The 23,604-nt window shown below is 43.7% G+C and overlaps 1 protein-coding gene across 2 annotated transcripts in view; it reads left to right on the forward strand.

The window, feature by feature from the left end:
* Positions 1–23,604, forward strand: part of cntnap3 (contactin associated protein family member 3) — a 216,530-nt gene that overhangs the window by 159,237 nt on the left and 33,689 nt on the right. For both annotated transcript variants that reach the window (XM_020484881.2, XM_031826267.1), the window contains exons 17-18: positions 2,772–2,993; positions 13,063–13,302. In XM_020484881.2, coding sequence (XP_020340470.1) covers positions 2,772–2,993; positions 13,063–13,302 — 462 coding nt within the window. The remainder of the gene's footprint in view (positions 1–2,771; positions 2,994–13,062; positions 13,303–23,604) is intronic.

Below are 23,604 nucleotides of genomic sequence, written 5' to 3' on the forward strand. Positions count from 1 at the left end.
ACCTCCTCATGCCTTTTGCACACAATGTATATAGACTCTCTTTTTTTCTACTGTGTTATTGACTTGTTAATTGTTTACTCCATGTGTAACTCTGTGTTGTCTGTTCACACTGCTATGCTTTATCTTGGCCAGGTCGCAGTTGCAAATGAGAACTTGTTCTCAACTAGCCTACCTGGTTAAATAAAGGTGAAATAAAAAATGTTTTAAAGTTCGTTGAAATGGGTAGACCAAGGCGCAGCGTGATTTGGGTTGATCAAAATGTATTAGAATGTGAACCAGCAACACAAATAATAAAGAGAAACAAACAAACGTACAGCCTTGTAGGGATCAAAAGCAACAATACAAAAACAAGATCCCACAAACAACAAAAGGCTACCTAAATATGATCCCCAATCAGAGACAACAATAGACAGCTGCCTCTGATTGGGAACCATATCAGGCCAACATAGAAATACAAAACTAGACTACACATAGAAATAATAAACTAGAACACCCCCCAGTCACACCCCGACCTACTCCACCATAGAAAATAAAAGCTTTCTTTGGTCAGGGCGTGACAAAATGAAAGAGAAAAATATTTTCAGGGAATAAAATACTGTACATACAGGTAACTGCCAAAATGATGGAAACACTTGAGTAAATGAGGGATAAAATGTATATTGAAAGCAGGTGCTTCCACATAGGTGTGATCCCTGAGTTAAAATCAATTAAAGCGGCAATATGTAACTATGTGGAACCTGACCAAATTCACATAGAAATGTGAGTTATAGATCTGTCATTCTCATTGAAAGGAAGTCTTAGAAGCGTAAGATCTGTTCTATGTGTTATTTCTATGCTTCCTGTTTTTGTACACTAGCTTCAAACAGCTGAAAATATAATATTTTGTTATGGAAAATATATTTCACAGCGGTTTAGATGGTACAATGATTCTCTATGTAACGGATGTGAAACGGCTATTTAGCGTTTCAATCGGTGACGTCACTTGCTCTGAGACCTTGAAGTAGTGGTTCCCCTTGCTCTGCAAGGGCTGCAGCTTTTGTGGAGCGATGGGTAACGATGCTTCGTGGGTGTCAGTTGTTGATGTGTGCAGAGGGTCCCCTGGTTCGTGCCCGGGTATGGCCGAGGGGACGGTCTAAAGTTATACTGTTACATCTACACTACACTTGCTTGTTTTGTCACATACACTGAAATTAGGCAAACATTTAGAATTTTTGCAACCAGGAAATGGCAGAGCGATTTCTGCATGGTGCGTCTTTAACATCCCATCATGCTTAGGTTCATATATAAAAATGCTGGGCAGGCCATTATTTTGGCTACCATGGCTATGCCCCCATAGGATGACAATGACATGTGGTCCCCAGTCCACCTGGCCGTGCTGCTGCTCCAGTTTCAACTCTTCTGCCTTCTTATTATTCGAACATGCTGGTCATTTATGAACATTTGAACATCTTGGCCATGTTCTGTTATAATCTCCACCCGGCACAGCCAGAAGAGGACTGGCCACCCCACATATGCTCTCTCTAATTCTCTCTTTTTTTTCTCTCTCTCTGAGGACCTGAGCCCTAGGACCATGCCCCAGGACTACCTGACATGATGACTCCTTGCTGTCCCCAGTCCATCTGACCGTGCTGCTGCTCCAGTTTCAACTGTTCTGCCTTATTATTATACGACCATGCTGGTCATTTATGAACATTTGAACATCTTGGCCATGTTCTGTTATAATCTCCACCCGGCACAGCCAGAAGAGGACTGGCCACCCCACATAGCCTGGTTCCTCTCTAGGTTTCTTCCTAGGTTTTGGCCTTTCTAGGGAGTTTTTCCTAGCCACCGTGCTTCTACACCTGCATTGCTTGCTGTTTGGGGTTTTAGGCTGGGTTTCTGTACAGCACTTTGAGATATCAGCTGATGTACGAAGGGCTATATAAATAAATTTGATTTGATTTTTGATTTGATTTGATGTGGTCATTGAATGGTTTGATGAGCATGAAAGCAATGTAAATCATACGCCATGGCCGTCTGTCATTAGATTTCAACTCAACTGAACACTTATGGGAGATTCTGGAGCGGCACCTGAGACGGTGTTTTCCACCAACATCAACAAAACACCAAATGATGGAAATTGTTGTGGAAGAATGGTGTCGCATCCCTCCGATAGAGTTCCAGACACTTGTAGAATCTATGTCAAGGGGCATTGCAGCTGTTCTGGCTCATGGTGGCCCAACTCCCTTTTAAGACTTTGGTCTATCCTTTATTTTGGCAGTTACCTGTAGCTAGCTACTATATAGTGGAGTTTAGTGCCAGGCCAGCAGTGGACGTTTTTGATGTAGTGTGTGAGATAGATCTGGGGGAAAATAACTGGAACACAATGTTGTCAGGCCACTTTGTACTGGTATCGGCATGACAACCCCTCATCTATCTCTATTCCTGTTGATACTCAAGGTCACAGCAACCATCAAAAAAGCTTCACAGTTGTGGCAGATATACAACTGAAAAAGTGTAAATGTGATTTTGTCCGAGCAGTGAAAGTTACATGGGTCAGATGAGTGTTTTTATAGACAAGATTGGAAAGAAAATGTCAAGACAAGGGGAGGAAAATTATCTAGATGTCTGGAGGTAAAAAAAAAATATTTGGCACTCTGCATTTTGGGATATTTACCTGCCTATCCAAATGCTACTTATCTGGTGTGTATAACCATCTCTTTCTCCTTCCTTCCATCCCTCCTTCCCTCCGCAATCCGCCCTCCTCCTTTCCTCCTTCCCTCCCCCTACAGCGCCGACAGAGGTGGTCTTCTCGTTTGACGTGGGCAACGGCCCCTTTGAAGTGCGGGTGGAGACAGGCGATGTGGCACTAAACGACGACAGGTGGCACCGTGTTCGAGCGGAGCGGAATGTAAAAGAGGCTTCGCTGCGTGTGGACGCTTTCCCCAACGCCACACAGAAGGCCCCTGCCGATGGTCACATCCATCTGCAGCTCAACAGCCAGTTATTTGTAGGTAGGAAAACATTGCTGCTTCAACCACTACCTATCCCTCCCTCATTCGAGACAGATCTAAACCAGAACCGGGTTCAAATACTATTGCAGCAGTGTTTTCCTGCTCATGCATTCTCAAACAACCTTGCTCTCCGGCCATCTGTCCATTGATATGCATTTGCTTGAAGCTAGGTTTAATAAATCTATTCTGCACCTACGTCAGACATCTATATTGGGAAAATTCTTTGCCATATAGAGCCTATCAGTACCATTGTGCTGGTTTTCAGTTTGTTTTTGCCCCAGACTATTCCAATGATTTAAAGACAGGAAAACACTAGGAAAAACACTAGGAAAAACACTAGGAAAACACTAGGAAAAACACTAGGAAAAACACTAGGAAAAACACTAGGAAAAACACTAGGAAAAACACTAGGAAAAACAGGCTGTTGTATAACACTTTATCTACAAGCAAATATTGAGGATGCTTCTTTCGGTCTGTTATATCCACAAACATCCACTTTGCTGGAAAAACAAACAAACAGTGGTTGCAGGCAGAGTCAGAATGAGAGAATGAATATTGATATGTTGGATGTCTTTAGCCAGTAATCCCTTACAGTGCTTGTGAGGGACCATACTCTATGTAAAACCTATAGATTGTCATGGGGTTCATAGGAAGTTGGCCTCTATTGGTATTATGTGTCACGGTTTGATAAATACACATTTTATGATTTATTTTCAGATATGTAGAAAACGCTTTCAGCCCCTCTCCTGAACACTTCCAGCCCTCTCTAACTCTTAAAACAAGTAGCCTACCTACCCCCAACAAGGTGTCAGCATGGTTAAGTTAGGCTAGTGTGTCGTAGCCAGTATACACTTCCTCAAAATAGTCAAAATTTTTCTAAGATAACTCAAGAAATCTGTCATTCATTTTGACGTTTTTTTTTTTACATCTAACTAAGATGTTTTGCGCAGTATTTTTTGATTAAAAAACATGCATTAAAACGAGTCTTCTCTCGTTGAATGACAACAAAGACTTGAATGAAAAATCCTTACTGTTGACCAATCTCCGACAAAGGTGCATAGACTTCGGCTCTGAAGTCCGTCTTGCCTCCAGAAAAAATGGGTGTGTCTGAACAGTCTCAAAAACCCTCATGGGAGTCCAAAACAAACAAAAACATCATTTTTTTGTCATAATATATGCACAAACTCTACCAAACCGTTTCGGTTGGGAAGCATGCGGACACCTTGAGCCTGACTCCCTGACCCTGCAGAGCGCAGAGGTGGGGAAGGATCCCCATTGTTTACAGGCTACTCTGTGTCCCCCTCTGGGGCTCTTTAGTTACATGCCACATGCAGTGACCTCAGGGCATCTATCCAATAGGCAGGTGGGACCGGGACATGTATAAAAGCACAGTCCAACCCAGTCTGGGCTCAGTCTTACTTTTTTACATTTGACATTTTAGTCATTTAGAAGACACTCTTATCCAGAGTAACATACACTTGGTGCCTTCGTCTTAACATAGCTAGGTGGGACAACCATATCACAGGCATAGTAAGTACACTTTTCCTCAAAGTAGTTATCATCAAAGTCAGAGCTGGGGGTGTAGGGACTCTGCAGCCTTCGCTTCAGGGGGAAGCTAGTTCCACCATTGGGGTGCCAGGATAGTCTTCAGCAAGCAGTGGCAGAGTGAGGAGCTCTCTCATAAATCTCTGCCCTACATCTGGGCCACAACCCACGGACCAATTATCCTGCAGCCCTGGACTCTCCCAACACACTGTAGTGTTAGTGCGTCTCTGACCTATGTGAACTGCACTGGGATAGGGCACTTTATGTCTGGTTGAACTGTAAGCTTTTATGTAACTATTTGACAGCCATTCATGCCATAGGCCTTAAGATGTCAGCCCCCATGGCTTGATCCAACCTGCTAGCCTAGCCTAACCTAGCATGCTAACTTATTACCTATGCTAGTTGACCCTGTATATATTTTGTGCTATGTTTATCTTATTTTCCTATTGCTAACACCTTTATAGCTGCTATTGTATATACAGTGGGGAGAACAAGTATTTGATACACTGCCGTTTTTGCAGGTTTTTCTACTTACAAAACATGTGGAGGTCTGTAATTTTTATCATAGGTACACTTCAACTGCAAGAGACGGAATCTAAAACAAAAATCCAGAAAATCACATTGTATGATTTTTAAGTAATTAATTAGCATTTTATGTCCCAGGGCTTGGAAATGATTGATTTGCCCCTCCAGGATGGAGAAGCTGTCTTCATTAAAGTATGGGGATTCTAGTGGGGGATATAGGTAGCACACAGGAGAAAATTTTTCTCTAATGAGATAATTTCCTTTTGAATTTCTAGCCAAATGTAAAATGTTCCTGTTTTGATTAATTTAATGGAGTGAGTAAGGTCTGCTCTATACCAAATTAGCATACCCCCTGAGTCCCTTCCCTGTTTCACACCTGGTAGTTTGGTGGATGGGACTACCAGCTCTCTGTAACCTAGAGGGCAACCAGTGGGTCCGTCTCCTCTATACCAGGTTGCTTGCAGGATGACAATGTCTGTATTACCGATTTCTTTGGTGAAGTCTGGGTTCCTGCTCTTTAGGCCAAAGTCAGATGACCTCAGGCCTTGGATATTCCAGGATGATATAGTGAAGGCTTTGTGTTCCATGACGTGTAAAAATGTTGTTGGTCTTGTGGTTTGGCCTCAGGCCAGTAAGTATGAGCAAAGCCTGCTGAGCATCTGGTACATGCCATTGGCTTGGGCGAGTGTAAGAGTGGGGGTTGGGCCTGTTTGCCCGCTCACTGCCTGGGCGCATGTGTGACTTCCATGTTGAGGCCCTCTTTGCGGGGGTGGGGTGCATGGGGTGGGCAGGCGGGGTATAGGTCTGATCTGAGGGGGCCTAAATGGGGTGTGGGCATGGTTGACGTGGGGGGGCGTTGATTGGTTGGGGTGGGATGTGGCTGGTGGTGCTGTGGTCTGGATGTAAGTCCTCTTGGTGTGGGTCCTCTATGTGTAGGTCCAGGGGGGGGGGGGTCCCGCAGGTCTGGGAGGGTATCTCGCTGGTCTGGGTGTTGTGTCTATTGATCTGTTGCTCCTGTGTGAAGTGTTGGGGCTACATTTGAGAGCGATGTCCTTTAGTCCATCGGTAAATAGCCCACCGATTTACCTACCTCATCCCCATACAGTTTTTATTTATTTACTTTTCTGCTCTTTTGCACACCAGTATCTCTACCTGCACATGACCATCTGACCATTTATCACTCCAGTGTTATTCTGCTAAATTGTAATTATTCGCCTACCTCCTCATGCCTTTTGCACACAATGTATATAGACTCTTTCTTTTTTTTCCTACTGTGTTATTGACTTGTTTATTGTTTACTCCATGTGTAACTCTGTGTTGCAGTCTGTTCACACACATCTTGGACAGGTCGCAGTTGTAAATGAGAACTTGTTCTCAACTAGCCTACCTGGTTAAATAAAGGTGAAAGGTGGGCACTGCTGCCTTGTATAGGTGGACCTTGTCATAAAGGCTGTTCAAGTCCAGGGTGGAGTGGTGGGCACTGCTGCCTTGTATAGGTGGACCTGGTCATAAAGGCTGGTCAAGTCCAGGGTGGAGTGGTGGGCACTGCTGCCTTGTAGAGGTGGACCTGGTCATAAAGGCTGTTCAAGTCCAGGGTGGAGTGGTGGGCACTGCTGCCTTGTATAGGTGGACCTGGTCATAAAGGCTGTTCAAGTCCAGGATGGAGTGGTGGGCACTGCTGCCTTGTATAGGTGGACCTGATCATAAAGGCTGTTCAAGTCCAGGGTGGAGTGGTGGGCAATGCTGCCTTGTATATGTGGACCTGGTCATAAAGGCTGTTCAAGTCCAGGGTGGAGTGGTGGGCCAGTCAAGGGAAATACTTGTGTTTACCCGCTGTATTGTGGCAGGGTGGAAGTATTTTCATGGTAGCAGGGTGGAGATAACCACTTGTGCGTTGGGGAAAGTAGAAGAAGATTTTTCAATCACTCCCTTAAGTGCTGTGGCCACCCTTTCCTGCTGTGCTCTCGGGTCGTTTGTGCCTGTGTGTATTATTATGTGGCTAGTTGGTCCTCAGACAGAAGGTCTAGGGTGCGCTGGGTGTTTGGACACCAGAGTTTAGACACATTGTGTTTGGGGAAAAACATTTTTTTCATGTATATATTTCCCATTTGAGTCTATAAGGAGAACAATCTGTGTCTTGTGTATGTCCTCAGTGGGTGTGTGTGGGGGGGGGGGGGGGGGGGGTCAGAAGGGCTATCAGGGTGGCTGCCAGGGGGGGTGCTCAGAGGGGGTGAGAGCCGCTGGGCTTGTGGTTCTTCATTTGTCTGTTCTGCTGTGATGTCGACGCTATGGTCAGGGTCTGGTGTGGACTGTTCTGCTGTGGTGTTGAGACTTTTGTCGGGTGCTGAGGTGGGCTGTTCTGCTGGCTTCTCTGCTGGGGTGGCCACCTCTCTAGTGGGTTGTTCTCTGTCACCCGCCCCCCCCTCAACATCTCCTCCAGCAGTCTCATCCTCTCCTCTAGTGCTCTGTTCTTCTCCTGCTCCTGCTCTTTCTCCTGTTGAAGTTGTCTCACCACTGTCCAGAGTGCAGATATGTCTCTCTCCACCTCCAGCACTCCGGGTCTGGTTAGGAGAGTGTTGTTGTGCTGGACTGTTGTCTGGGTCTGTGCTGACTGGCGTGTAATCACCTGCTGTTCCAGCTTCACCTGCCTTACCTCCAGCTGGGTAAATGTATCCTTCATTTCAATGAGAGGGTAGTACTCTGTGCTGGGAGGTTGACTTTCCGCTGGGGTTGGCTCGTCTGTGGGGTTATATAATGAAGAGGTCTGGTCTGACCCGCTCGGAGAGGGGGTATCTTTCTCAAGGGAGAGCTTCTCCTGCTGGGCTAATTCTTTGATTAGGTGACAGTTTGGGTTTACCCTGTACCATTACTGTTCCAGACTTATAGAGATTTATATTAGCTGACTCAGAGTCCTCGTTGTCAAGTACCCTGAGTTTCCATGCCTCTATAACCCCCCCTCTCTTAACAAAAGGGTAGTGTGCTTATGTAGCACTGTGCCATGCCAGGGGATGTTTGTGTGGAAGATAAGGTTGCTGATGTTCCCATTTTTGTAATAGTCAGCAAAAAATGTTGCTTGATTTTTCATAAGGAGCTTCATTTTCTAATATTTTCTTGCCTTATCATTCTTTACATACACAGGGTACTGTATTTTAATTACCTCTGAACAGAAGGAGGCAGCTTCTAAGGCCTCTCCATTTGGTTGGAGTAGACTGCTTGACCCCCCTGCCATTGTTGTGCTAAAGGTCTTTGACACCTCTCACTTGACGCGTCAGTGCTAGTTGAAGTTGTATCAAGTTTGGTAGTCTTCATTTAGCATTCTGTCCTTATAAAGTAATGTAGTGTATTTTTCTTATTGGCTTTTTGAAATAAAAAACAGTTTCAGACTAAACATTACCCACTCAATTCGAGGTTGAATGGTGTTTTCAGGTTTCTGTTGTTTTCCAGAGAATTTGATGTATAGAATAATAATCATTGGTATTTGTAAATCTTCCAGGTGATTCCGTAATTCCATCCAAAATCAGGTTGTAGGTTTTGAGTTTTGATTTGAAGTGAAGTGAAGGTTATGTTGTCGAGGGTAGCATCCTGTATATGTTCCTGACAAAAAAAATCAAAGTTTATCTAACTCTAAATCTGTCTTTTTTTAAGAAAATGCTGAAAAATGCAGGAGCTCATCTGATCATGTCTCTATCTCTCTCCAATTTTCCTAATTTCTCTCATTTCTAATTTCCCTAATTTCTCTCATTTCTAATTTCCCTCATATCTCTCTCTCTCTCTATCTCTACACTCTCTCTCTCTACACACTCTCTCTCTCTCTCTCTCTCTCTCTCTCTCTACACTCTCTCTCTACACACTCTCTCTCTACTCTCTCTCTCTCTATCTACACTCTCTCTACACACTCTCTCCACACTCTCTCTCTCTCTCTACACTCTCTCTCTCTCTACACACTCTCTCTACTCTCTCTCTACTCTCTCTCTCTCTCTCTCTACTCTCTCTCTACTCTCTCTCTCTCTCTCGCTCTCTCTCTCTCTCTACACACTCTCAATTCAATTAAATTCAAGGGGCTTTATTGCCACGGGAAACATGTGTTAACATTGCCAAAGCAAGTGAGGTAGATAATATACAAAAGTGAAATAAACAATAGAAATGAACAGTAAACATTACACATACAGAAGTTTCAAAACAATAAAGACATTACAAATGTCATATTACGTATATATACAGTGTTGCAACGATGTACACAAGGGATTGGGTTGTATTTATGGGTTGTATTTACAATGGTGTTTGTTCTTCACTGGTTGCCTTTTTCTTGTGGCAACAAGTCACAAATCTTGCTACTGTGATGGCACACTGTGTAATTCCACCCAGTAGATATGGTAGTTTATCCAAATTGGGCTTGTTTTCGAATTCTTTGTGGATCTGTGTAATCTGAGGGAAATATGTGTCTCTAATACGGTCATACATTGGACAGGAGGTTAGGAAGTGCAGCCCAGTTTCCACCTCATTTTGTGGGCAGTGTGCACATAGCCTGTCTTCTCTTGAGAGCCATGTCTGCCTACGGCGGCCTCTCTCAATGGCGAGGCTATGCTCACTGAGTCTATATATATAGTCAAAGCTTTCCTTAAGTTTGGGTCAGTCACAGTGGTCAGGTATTCTGCCACTGTGTACTCTCTGTTTAGGGCCAAATAGCATTCTAGTTTGCTCTGTTTTTTTGTTAATTCTTTCCAATGTGTCAAGTAATTATCTTTTTGTTTTCTCATGATTTTATTGGGTCTAATTGTGCTGCTCTCCTGGGGCTCTGTGGGGTGTGTTTGTGTTTATGAACAGAGCCCCAGGACCAGCTTGCTTAGGGGACTCTTCTCCAGGTTCATCTCTGTAGGTGCTTTGTTATGGAAGGTTTGGGAATCGCTTCCTTTTAGGTGGTTGTAGAATTTAACGGCTCTTTTCTTGATTTTGATAATTAGTGGGTATCGGCCTAATTCTGCTTTGCATGCATTATTTGGTGTTCTACGTTGTCCACGGAGGATATTTTTGCAGAATTCTGCATTTATTTTTATTTTTATTTTTTTATTTCACCTTTATTTAACCAGGTAGGCTAGTTGAGAACAAGTTCTCATTTGCAACTGCGACCTGGCCAAGATAAAGCATAGCAGTGTGAGCATACAACAAAGAGCTACACATGGAGTAAACAATTAACAAGTCAATAACACAGTAGAAAACAAAGGGGGGGTCTATATACAATGTGTGCAAAAGGCATGAGGAGGTAGGCAAATAATTACAATTTTGCAGATTAACACTGGAGTGATAAATGATCAGATGGTCATGTACAGGTAGAGATATTGGTGTGCAGAAGAGCAGAAAAGTAAATAAATAAAAACAGTATGGGGATGAGGTAGGTGAAAAGGGTGGGCTATTTACCAATAGACTATGTACAGCTGCAGCGATCGGTTAGCTGCTCAGATAGCTGATGTTTGAAGTTGGTGAGGGAGATAAAAGTCTCCATGCATGCAGAGTCTCAATTTGGTGTTTGTCCCATTTTGTGAAATCTTGGTTGGTGAGCGGACCCCAGACCACACAACCATAAAGGGCAATGGGCTCTATGACTGATTCAAGTATTTTTAGCCAGATCCTAATTGGTTGGTTGAATTTTATGTTCCTTTTGATGGCATAGAATGCCCTTCTTCCCTTGTCTCTCAGATCGTTCTCAGCTTTGTGGAAGTTACCTGTGGCGCTGATGTTTAGGCCAAACTATGTATAGTTGTTTTGTGTGCTCTATGACAATGGTGTCTAGATGGAATTTGTATTTGTGGTCCTGGCGACTGGACCTGTTTTGGAACACCATTATTTTGGTTTTACTGAGATTTACTGTCAGGGCCCAGGTCTGGCAGAATCTGTGCAGAATATCTAGGTGCTGCTGTAGGCCCTCCTTGGTTGGTAACAGAAGCACCAGATCATCAGCAAACAATAGACATTTGACTTCAGATTCTAGTAGGGTGAGGCCGGGTGCTGCAGACCTTTCTAGTGCCCACGCCAATTCGTTGATATATATGTTGAAGAGGGTGAGGCTTAAGCTGCATCCCTGTCTCACCCCACAGCCCTGTGGGAAGAAATGTGTGTGTTTTTTGCCAACTTTAACTGCACACTTGTTGTGCAAAAAAACCCACTTTCCATCAATTTGTATAGCAGACCCTCATGCCAAATTTTTGAAATCAACAAAGCATTAGAAGACTTTTCCTTTGTTTTGTTTTGTTGTCAATTAGGGTGTGCAGGGTGAATACATGGTCTGTTGTACGGTAATTTGGTAAAAAGCCAATTTGACATTTGCTCAGTACGTTGTTTTCATTGAGGAAATGTACGAGTCTGCTGTTAATGATAATGCAGAGGATTTTGCCAAGGTTGCTGTTGACGCATATCCCACGGTAGTTATTGGGGTCAAATTTGTCTCCAATTTTGTGGATTGTGGTGATCAGTCCTTGGTTCCAAATATTGGGGAAGATGATAGTGCTAAGGCTGATGTTGAAGAGTTTTAGTATAGACAATTGGAATTTGTTGTCTGTATATTTGATCATTCTCTCTCTCTCTCTCTCTCGCTCTCTAGCACGCTCTCTCTCTCTCTCTCTCGCTCTCTCTACACTCTCCCTACTCTCTCCCTACTCTCTCTACACTCTCTCTACACTCTCTCTCTCGACACTCTCTACACTTCAGTACTTCAGAATCATGAGCCCATTCTGATGTACAATTACCCAAACGTGATTATATCCCATCGGGCAGTTACCCAAAGTCCGCTCTGCAATGACCAAATTACAGTTTATTCCAACTCAACAGTTACTACTGTAGCATAAGAGTATTCAATAATATTTTATTTGACACATACATAAGAAATGCTTTAACATTGTAGCACACTTGCCAGGCTGTCATTGTAAATAAGAATTTGTTCTTAAATGACTCATCTGGGTAAATATTATTTTTCTTTGTAAGGTTTCTTTGTTTAAAAAAATGTTTTTCAGTTGCAGCATCAGTTAGTCTACAATGAGAAAGTGACATTTTATTCAACGGTCCCTGAAAGGAAAGATTTCTTACATTATATTTGACTAAAGATTTGACAGCCTGCCTAGGAAATGCTTCAACATTGTGTTACTGCTTTGTAAACAAAACAAAAAAACGTTTTTCAGTTCGAAGAGAACTCCGACAGACCCAGAGTCTTGCTTTGCAGGGGGAGAGGCTCATTGATTCTTTGTTGTGAAAAGCCTTGCCTGAACTCCAAGAACAATATGAACTGCCAGCTCTGAAGTATGGGGAGATTCCAGAGAAGAGAAAGAAAAGACAAGGAGGAGAGGGAGGTTAGCAGCCAGAGCAGTAGCAACAGACAGACAGCTGATAAAAGTCAGCTCTCTGAATGTATTTTCTGGTACGTGCCCCGTCACAGGGCGGCTGGGTGATGTGTCACATAGCTCTGGTACGTGCCCCGTCACAGGGCGGCTGGGTGATGTGTCACATAGCTCTGGTACGTGCCCCGTCACAGGGCGGTTGGGTGATGTGTCACATAGCTCTGGTACGTGCCCCGTCACAGGGCGGCTGGGTGACGTGTCACATAGCTCTGGTACATGCCCCGTCACAGGGCGGTTGGGTGACGTGTCACATAGCTCTGGTACGTGCCCCGTCACAGGGCGGCTGGGTGATGTGTCACATAGCTCTGGTACGTGCCCCGTCACATGGCGGCTGGGTGATGTGTCACATAGCTCTGGTACGTGCCCCGTCACAGGGCGGCTGGGTGACGTGTCACATAGCTCTGGTACGTGCCCCGTCACACAGACTAAGAAGAAATAGAGAAAGTAGCATAAAGAAACGGGAACAAAGCGGTTGACTGCTCTGCTTTGTGTGTTGGCAGGACATGTACTGTACATAACCTATAGGAGATCTTACTTATCCACTACCCTTGGAATTTCAGATAGAGAAACAGGAACAATGGGTTTTTACTGTGTGCTGTGTTGGGTGTTGACAGGTGGCACAGCCTCCAGAATGAAAGGCTTCCTGGGGTGTATCCGCTCGCTGCAGCTGAACGGGAGGACACTGGACCTGGAGGAGAGGGCCAAGATCACGCCCGGGGTGAGGCCGGGCTGCCCGGGACACTGCAGCAGCTACGGGGAGCTGTGCCAGAACCAAGGGAGGTGCGTGGAGATGTACAACGGCTTCTCCTGCGACTGTGGCCTCTCAGCCTATGCAGGCCCCTTCTGCCAGAGAGGTAAATAGACCATGAGCATCACATCGACCTCTAAGCTCTGAGGTTCTGGTGATCATCTCATCAGCCACATGAGAGGATGTGGTGTTCATGTTGATGCAGTCAACACAACACCAGAGGACATGTTTATATGTTATTACACTACAATCTATTCTAAACCATCGCCATGGTTACAGTATCTTAACTGACATGCCTAGTCAAATAAAAGTTAAATAAAAATTTGAAAAATATGACCGTATTAAACTAATGAGGTTTAGCCTACTCTTTTTAATTCCTTTATTGTAACATACGGTTAGCTCTACAGAACATATTTATATATATATTTTTATTTTTATTTTTTTTGTAGTCATTTGATTTTGACCATTAGTAGCTTCCTACCAAGGAGTGGGCATTTTATTTAACCTTTATTTTGACAGGGAGTCCATGCTGAGACCAAGGTCTCTTTTCCAGATGAGCCTTGTATAGCACCACAATACACATCAAAATACAATAAACACAATAAACACAATAAACACAATAAACACATACATTCACATACACAATAAGATAGCACGTTATTATACACAACAGTACACGAAAAGCAAAACACAATCATAAAAAACACATTATTTGGTAAAAACGTCCCCTAGCAACTGTCTGAAATGCTCTAGAGGCTCCAATTCTTTCCAGAACAGCCATTTAGAATTGTTACATATTAAACGATGACTATCAAAAAGTGAAGAATCCATATTATTTCTGAGGACCCTCTTAGCGAGCTTGAGTTAAAACACGACTTAACATGCACTTACCAGCTGTGTGAGTTAGCTACATCAAGAGCTTAATAATATAGGAGTGTTTTCTGTACACCTTTTGATGTCTCTGAGTCATCGCCATCAGCAGGTCAACTGTATGACGCAGGCTGGAAAATTGGATTTGTTGAATAATTAATAAGAATGACTTGGACCACTTCCTGGTAGAAGCGGTCAGTAGTTATGGTGGCAGTGCTGACTGACACAGTAGATGTGGTAACGTAGTCAACGGAATACAGAGGTTCCATTGACCAGACTTGAGCACATTCAAATCTCTTCTAACAAAGACGATATTCGTCAAATCTGTCATGATGTATGCATTGTAACAGGCCAACAATGTGGTTACTTACACTACATAGCCAAAAGTATGTGGACACCTGCTCATCGAACATCTCATTCCAAAATCATGGGCGTATGCAGTTTGCTGCTATAAAAGCCTCTACTCTTCTGGGAATGCTTTTCACTAGATGTTAGAACATTGCTGCAGGGACTTGCTTCAGCCATCAATGTTGGGCGATTAGGCCTGGTTCGCTGTCAGCGTTCCAATTCGTCACAAAGGTGTTCGAGGGAGTTGAGGTCAGGGCTCTGTGAAGGCCAGTCAAGTTCTTCCACACCATCTCAACAAACCATTTCTTTATGGACATCGCTATGTGCTCAGTGGCATTATCATGCTGAAACCGAAAAGGGCCGCCCCCAAACTGTTGCCACAAAGTTGGAAGCAGAGAATTGTCTAGAATGTCATTGTATGCTGTAGCGTTACGATTTCCCTTCACTGGAATTAAAGGGCCTAGCCCGAACCATGCAAACTGCCCCAGACCATTATTCCTCCTCAACCAAACTTTACAGTTGTCACTATCCATTGTGGCAGATTGGTCAACCAGACTGCCGGATGTTGAAGCGTGATTCATCACTCCAGAGAACATGTTTCCACTGCTCCCGAGTCCAATGGCGGCGAGCTTCACACCGTTCCACCCGACACTTGGCATTGCGCATAGTGATCTTAGGCCTCTGTGTGGCTGCTCGGTCATGGAAACCCATTTCATGAAGAACCAGACTAACAGTTTTTGTGCTGTAGTTGCTTCCAGAGGCAGTTTGGAACTCGGTAGTGAGTGTTGCAACCGAGGACAGATGATTTTTACGTGCTACACGTGCTGCACTCATCCCGTTCTGTAAGCTTGTGTGGGCTACCACTCCACGGCTGAGACGTTGTGGCTCCTAGACACTTCCACTTCACAATAACAAAACTTACAATTGACCAGGGCAGCTCAAACAGGGCATAAATTTGACGAACTGACTTGTTGGAAAGGTGGTGACCTATGACGGTGCCACGTTGAATGTAACTGAGCTCTTCAGTAAGGGCCATTCTACTTCCAATGTTTGTCTATGGAGATTGCATGGAAGTGTGCTAGATTTTATACACCTGTCAGAAACAGGTATGGCTGAAATAGCTGAATCCACTCATTTGAAGGGGTGTCCACATACTTTTAGCCATGTAGTGTAAGTCCAATTTGGATATATTTGGCTGTTTTCACTGCATAGCATTTAGAAGTTGTCCCTTTTTCAGGTTTAAAAGAAGTGACTGCTAAATGCTAAAACCTGTTCTCATAAGCTGGTTAGTAAAGCTAGCATACGGAAATCATTGATGGTAGTCAAAGTCGTTTTTAACTATTATGCAGTTGATTGGTAACGATTGCATGAACATGTATTGGGGTTGATACCCATACAGGCATTGTACTCCGATTTCTACCTCAACATAGCGTGAAATAGACATATAAACAATAGCCTAAATGTAAGCAGATTTTACTGGGAGGCAATGAGGAGATAAGTGATATTTCCCTCATGGCCCTTTCCCCCACACATTTCCATGGCATTTACACATTTTGGGGTCGAGTTCCATTGACCTCTTTACCGCATGCCAAGCCGCTGGTCACAACACTTGAAGACTGTTCTTAATTAGTGTTCTTGTTATAGATGCTCTACTACCCCACAGTCTAGCTCTTGTCAGTTAAAGAGTGTATTGTTCTGTAAGTAACAAGGTCATAATACTGTTAATTATGTCTGTAGGAAGAACATTTTATAGAAGAACAAAGTGGGTTATTAAATATATTGACGTTTTAAATACATGTTCAAAACTCTGCATTGGCTTAATAATAGTTAACGCAAGGACAGAATGTTAACAGAGTTGACAAAATCTTTGTAAAGAATACAAAGCAAAGTGAAAGACACAATACCATTGATTGCTATTTGATTTGCTTTAGTAGGATCCTCATTAGCTGATGCCAATGCAGACAGCTAGTCTTACTGGGGTCCGACATATAACAAAAAATGCATTACAGACCAAATAATTTACAATTTACATACAGTATCAATCAAGAGTTTGGACACACCTTCTCATTCCAGGGTTTTTCTTTATTTTACTATTTTCTACTTTGTAGAATAATAAGTGAAGATTAAAAAATTATGAAATAAGACATATGGAATCATGTAGTAACCAACAATTGTTAAACAAATCTAAGCAGTTAGCTCAGCTGTACACAATAAGTTCATTAGAGTTAACTGCACCTCAGATGGCAGCCCAAATAAATACTTCACAGGGTTCAAGTAACAGACATATCTCAACATGAACTGTTCAGAGGGGACTGCGTGAATCAGGCCTTCATGGTTGAATTGCTGCAAAACTAAAGGACACCAATAAGAAAGACTTGATTGGGCCAAGAAACACGAGCAATGGACATTAGACCGGTAGAAATCTGTCCTTTGGTTTGATGAGTCCAAATTTGAGATTTTTGGTTCCAACTGCCGTGTCTTTGTAAGACGTAGAGTAGGTGAACGGATGACCTCTGCATGTATTGTTCCCACCGTGAAGCATGGAGGAGGAGGTTGATGGTGTGGGGGTGCTTTGCTGGTGACACTGATTTATTTAGAATTCAAGGCACACCACAGCATTTGGCAGCAATACCCCATCCCATCTGGTTTGCACTTAATGGGACTATCATGTGTATTTCAACAGGACAATGACCCAAAACACACCTCCAGGCTATGTAAGGGCTATTTGACCAAGGACAGTGATGGAGTGCTGCACCAGATGACCTGGCCTCCACAATCACACGACCTCAACCCAATTGAGATGGTTTGGGATGAGTTGGACTGCAGAGTGCAGGGAAAGCAGCCAACAGGTGCTCAGCGTATGTGGGAACTCCTTCAAGACTGTTGAAAAAGCATTCCTCGTGAAGCTGGTTCAGAGAATGCCAAGAGTGTGCAAAGCTGTCATCAAGGCAAAGGGTGGCTACTTTGAAGAATCTAAAATATAAATATATTTGGATTTGTTTAACACTTACTACATGATTCCATATGTGTTATTTCATGGTTTTGATATCTTCGCTATTATTCTACAAAAATTGTATAGTATAAAAAATACTATAGTATAATATACTATAGAAAATAGTATAAATAAAGAAAAATGCATGAATGATTAGGTGTCCAAAGTTTTGACTGATACTGTACATGTCAGTACATACAGTGGGGCAAAAAGTACTTAGTCAGCCACCAATTGTGCAAGTTCTCCCACTTAAAAAAATGTCATCATAGGTACACTTCAACTATGACAGACAAAATGAGAAGAAAAAAAATCCAGAAAATCACATTGTAGGATTTTTAATGAATGTATTTGCAAATTATGGTGGAAAATAAGTATTTGGTCAATAACAAAAGTTTATCTCAATACTTTGTTATAGACCCTTTGTTGGCAATGACAGAGGTCAAGCGTATTCTGTAAGTCCTCACAAGGTTTTCACACAATGTTGCTGGTATTTTGGCCCATTCCTCCATGCAGATCTCCTCTAGAGCAGTGATGTTTTGTCTATCATAGTTGAAGTGTACCTATGATGAAAATGACAGGCCTCTCTCATCTTTTTAAGTGGGAGAAATTGCACAATTGGTGGCTGACTAAATACTTTTTTGCCCCACTGTACACACAAGTAGGTCACAAGGGGAGAGGTGTTGTGCCACGAAGTGTTGCTTTCTTTGTTTTTGAAGCCAGGTTTGCGTTTCACTTGTGCTATATAAGAAGGGGGTTACATGCACTCTTGGTTATTTAATACTGTACGTTTCCTTGAATTTGTTCTGGACCTGGAGACTGTGAAAAGATCCCTGGTGGTATGTCTGGTTGGGTGTGTGTGTCAGTGCTGTGTGTAAGTTGAATTTCCAGCACATTAATGTTTCTCATAAAAGTGACGCAGTCAGTCTTTCCTCAACTCTTAGCCAAGACAAACGGGCATGCATTGTATTAATATTAGCCCACTGATTACAATAAAGAGCAAGATGTGTCACTCTGTTCTGGGTCAGCTGTAGCTTAACTAGGTATTTCCTTGCTGCATTTGACCATACAGGAATACTGGATAATATAATCAAGATAAGATAAAACTAGAGCCTGCAGGATTTGTTTTGTGGAGTATGGTATCAATAAAGCAGAGCATCTCTTTATTACGAAAAGACCTCTCCCTGTCACGTGCGTTGAAATGAGTGGACCAAGGCGCAGTGTACTTTGAGTACCACATCTTTTAATCAATGAAACTCACCAAAACAAATACAGAGGAAAAGTGAAATGTGACATTCTGGGCTGCTCACAGGCAGCTACACAAAAACAAGATCCCACAATCTAAGATGGGAAAAAGGGCTGCCTAAGTATGATCCCCAATCAGAGACAACGACAAATAGCTGCCTCTGTTTGGGAACCATGCTAGGCCAACAAAGAAATAGAAACATAGATTTGCCCACCCAAGTCACACCCTGACCTAACCAAATAGAGAATAAAAAAGGCTCTCTAAGGTCAGGGCGTGACACTTCGGTGGCGCCTCTGGTGCGGGGATCGTCGCCGGGAACTCAGGACCGTAGATCATCTCTGGAGGCTCCGGACTGGAGACCGTCGCTTGAGGCTCCGTACTGGGGACCATCGCTGGAGGCTCTGGACTGCCGACCGTCATTGGAGGCTCTGGACTGCCGACCGTCGCTGGAGACTCTGGACCTTGGATCATCACTGGAGGCTCCGGGACATGGATCATCACTGGAGGCTCCGGGCCATGGATCATCACTGGAGTCTCCGGGCCATGGATCATCACTGGAGGCTCCGGGCCATGGATCATCACTGGAGGCTCCGGGCCATGGATCATCACTGGAGGCTCCGGGCCATGGATCATCACTGGAGTCTCCGGGCCATGGATCATCACTGGAGGCTCCGGGCCATGGATCGTCACTGGCCAGTAGAGAATTAAAAAGGCTCTCTAAGGTCAGGGCGGTACACTCCCTATCTTTACAACCATTGAATCTATATGTTTTGTCCATGGAAGTTTACAATCTATGGTGACACCAAGTAATTTAGTCTCCTCAACTTGTTTAGCCATACCATGCATTACCAGATTCAGCTAAGGTCAAGAACTTAGGGAACTATTTGTACCAAATACAATTATCTTAGTTTTAAAGATGTTCAGATCCAGTTTATTACTGGCCACCCATTCCAAAACAGACTGCAACTGTTTGTTAATGATTCAGTGACTTCATCAGCTGTGATTGCAGATGCATGTATGGTTGAATCATCCACATGGTTCTAATTCTCAGAGTAAAAACCCGATGGACACTATGAAAGCTTAAACCAATTTTATTCTTCCCAGAGGATCAATACAGCTGCATTAGACAAAGAAATGTTCACACAAGTACTGATATTTAACATTTTCTCCTAGGCTGAGTCTCCTCCTACCATCTGAACAAACATTGTATCATTACTGCTAGGCAGGACACTAAGTGTATCACTTAGTCAAGATAAGTAATGATACAATGTTTGGCCATAAACTTTTCTTTCCCCCTTAACGTGACCTGACCTGACCTCGACCCCCTTCATCACTAATCCATGGCTCTCTCCCCTTATCAATGCCTGCCACGTGATTGCTTTCCCAACATTCAGTACATTCCAAACTTAATTGCTCCCACCATATGGGGGATTTTAAATCCAAGATGGCATAGCAGTGCAGACGTGGTTTGTTGTCCTCTCGTGGACTTTTGTATTTTTAGTTTTTTGTATATATTTCAATCTCTTTTCAATCTCTTTTCCATTTTTAAATTAAATATACCTTCCGGTAACCCGCCTCACCCAATGTGACACGGATCCGCTATTGTTTTAGACCTAATAGCCAGAACCTCCATCAGAGACTAGCCATTAGCTAATAGCTATTTTAGCCATTGTTAGCCACTGCTAGCGGCCTTTCCTTCTGCACAGACACCAGCTGTTTTTTTTTTGTTGCCAGGATAATACTTGCCAGCATCAGACTGTTTTCTCCACAACAATGCCGGATTCCTGCCGTAAACCCTGGAGCATTACTCTTGATCATCACAGCTAGCTAGCTGCCACCGAGTGACCCAGCCCCGAAGCTAGCCCTGAGCCAGGCCCACCTCCCGGCCTACTTTGCGATCACCCAGCTACTCAGCCGATGCCTTCCGGACTCTATCCCAACATGGCTAGAATTCACCACTCCACTGGATCCTTGCCGTAAGCTCTGGACCTTTGCATCGGATCATCACTGCTAGCTAGCTGCTACCAAGTGGCTATAGTGGCTAACGCCCCTGCCCCAAAGCTAGCACCAATTAGCCGCGAGCCAGGCGCATCTCCCGGCTAGCAAACTAAATTACTACAACTTCAATTACCTCTTTCGCCATCTGGTCAGGACCCTTTATCGACACGGCACCCCGCCGTACCACCACGACTGGTCCGCCGACTTAACTCCATCCGCTGTACCCTCAACCGGCCTTTGCCGGATGTCAGAGCAGACTCTTCTACTTATCCAAGCCTGCTAACTTTAAACTCTGTGTGTCCAGCGTTCTAGTGTAGTAACGACTACCCCACGGCTTCCCTGTTCCATCTATTGCTGTTCACTGGACCCTATGATCACTTGGCTACATAGCTGATGCCTGCTGGACTGTTCATTAATCACGGTACTTCATTTTGTTAATTTTTTGTTAATCTGTCAGCCCTAACTCAGGCCCTGTGTGTAGTTAACCGACCCTCTCTGCCCATTCATCGCCATTTTACCTGTTGTTGTTGTCTTAGCTGATCAGCTGTTGTCTTACCCATTGTTACGGATACAGTTATCCTGTGTGTGTGTGTATCCTGTGTGTATGTTTCTTTTCTCTCCTTCTCCCCTCACAGGTGAAAATCGTCACTCCCCAATCAGTCAACAATCAATCATCAATCAGAAGACACACCTCCTCCTATTTCCTACCCTATCACAGTTCCTTCCCCATGGTTTAAAAACCCCATCATCTGTTTGCTCTAGAGCTCAATCTCTCTGTAAATGCCATGTCTGTAGGTCTCTGTGTTTCACTCTCACTTTGTGTCTTAACCTCTTAACCTTAACCTTTTGTTTGAGCACCTCCATAGCACTTTATCATCACCTGTGAGTATTGTTTTTTGGTTATGGTGTTTGTTTGTTGCTGGTGGGAAAAGGGGGAAACCAAGACAAGTCGCCCATGGGCATACACTACCCGTAGGTGAACTTTGTTAAATACACTATTTAGAACTGGGCGGACCACCCACTGTAATTTTGGTTAGTTAGTTAGCTGTTGTTAAAGTAGGCTAGTCTAGCTTAGGGGTGTTTTGTATATTTATTGTTTCTTTCCTTGGGTCCAGCTCAGCCCCTTTTCCTGCTTCCCCCCCATTACCGTGTGTTTATAAATAAACCTGGAGTTTGACGGTAGATTTCTGTTGTCGTGGTTATTTCGTTCACACTTTTACTTTGTCACAATAATAATTTGCATGAGTTATGTTACGGGTCTCATTACCATCCCCCCTAGACTGTCGGGCCAAAAGGGATTCGTAACACCCATTGTTGCCTTAACTAGCTCTCCCAATCAACACCTGTGATTGCTTTATGCCTCGCTTTATGTCTCTCTCAAATGTCAGTATGCCTTGTACACTGTTGTTTAGGATAGTTATTGTTGTCTCAGTTTACTGCGGAGCCCCTAGTCCCACTCAACATGCCTCAGATACCTCCTTTGTCCCATCTCCCACACATGTGGTGACCTCACCCAGCATAACTAGCCCGTCCAGAGATACAACCTCTGAGACCCATACAAATCAGCTGGGCTAGACAATCTAGACCGTCTCTTTCTAAAATAATCTGCCGCCATTGTTGCAACCCCTATTACCAGTATGTTCAACCTATCTTTTGTATCGTCCGAGATCCCTAAAGTTTGGAAAGCTGCTGCGGTCATCCCCCTCTTCAAAGGGGGTGACACTAGACCCAAACTGTTATAGACCTATATCCATCCTGCCCTGCCTTTCTAAAGTCTTCGAAAGCCACATTAATAAACAGATCATTGACCATTTCGAATCCCACCATACCTTCTCCGGTGTGCAATCCGGTTTCCGAGCTGCTCACGAGTGCACCTCAGCCTTGCTCAAGGTACTAAACGATATCATAACCGCCATCGATAAAAGACAGTATTGTGCAGCCATCTTCATTGACCTGGCCAAGGCTTTCGACCTAGTGAATCACCGTATTCTTATCGGCAGACTAAACAGCCTTGGTTTCTCAAATGACTGCCTCGCTTGGTTCACCAACTACTTCTCAGACAGAGTTCAGTGTGCAAATCGGAGGGCTTGTTGTCCGGACCTCTGGCATTCTCTATGGGGGTACCACAAGGTTCAATTCTCAGGCCGACTCTCTTCTCTGTATATATGAACGATGTCGCTCATGCTGTGGGTGATTCCCGGATCCACCTCTACGCAGACGACACCTTTCTGTATACATCTGGCCCTTTGGACACTGTGTTAACCTCTCTAGGGTAGGTGAGACGCTAACGTCCCACCAGGCCAATATCCGGTGAAACTGCAGAGAGCTAACATTCTAAATACACCATTTGTTATAGTAAACATTCTTGTAAATACATGAATCTTACATCATTTAAAAGTTGAACGTCTTATTAATCCAGCCGCGGTGTCAGATTTCAAAAAGCCGTTACTGCAAAAGCAAACATGCTATTCTCTGGGGACGGCGCCACGCACACACAAGTATTACTAGCATTTACCAACCAAGCATTAGCGTCATGAAAGTCCATTTTTATAGCCTAACACAAAACATTTGTAAACCGCTTGCGTCGTGATTTCCATCTCATCCAACTTTGGACGATGCGTTCGTGGTAATTACACACACTAAACAAACGTTTATCCAGTCATGGTTGCAATCCTCTGGTTGTTACTAACACAACCATACTTGATGGTTCTTTTCCCAGGACGTATTGACCGAAACAAACCGATTTGAAGACGCCTATCAATGACTTCATTGCGCACCAATGGTGGTCTATCGTTGATTGACTGTATTTTGGCCCAATGACCACTGATCATCTTGAAATCTAGCTGGCAAGATAGCCAATGTGCTGAGGGAAACGGCAATATGGAATGGTTATACGCTTGAAGACCAGCCTTTTTCGTAAACTCTGGCGTAAAATAGGTTCATTCGCAATTGCAAAT

The sequence above is a fragment of the Oncorhynchus kisutch genome, linkage group LG6 (genome assembly GCF_002021735.2).
Source record: "Oncorhynchus kisutch isolate 150728-3 linkage group LG6, Okis_V2, whole genome shotgun sequence".
Taxonomy (NCBI): Eukaryota; Metazoa; Chordata; class Actinopteri; order Salmoniformes; family Salmonidae; genus Oncorhynchus; species Oncorhynchus kisutch.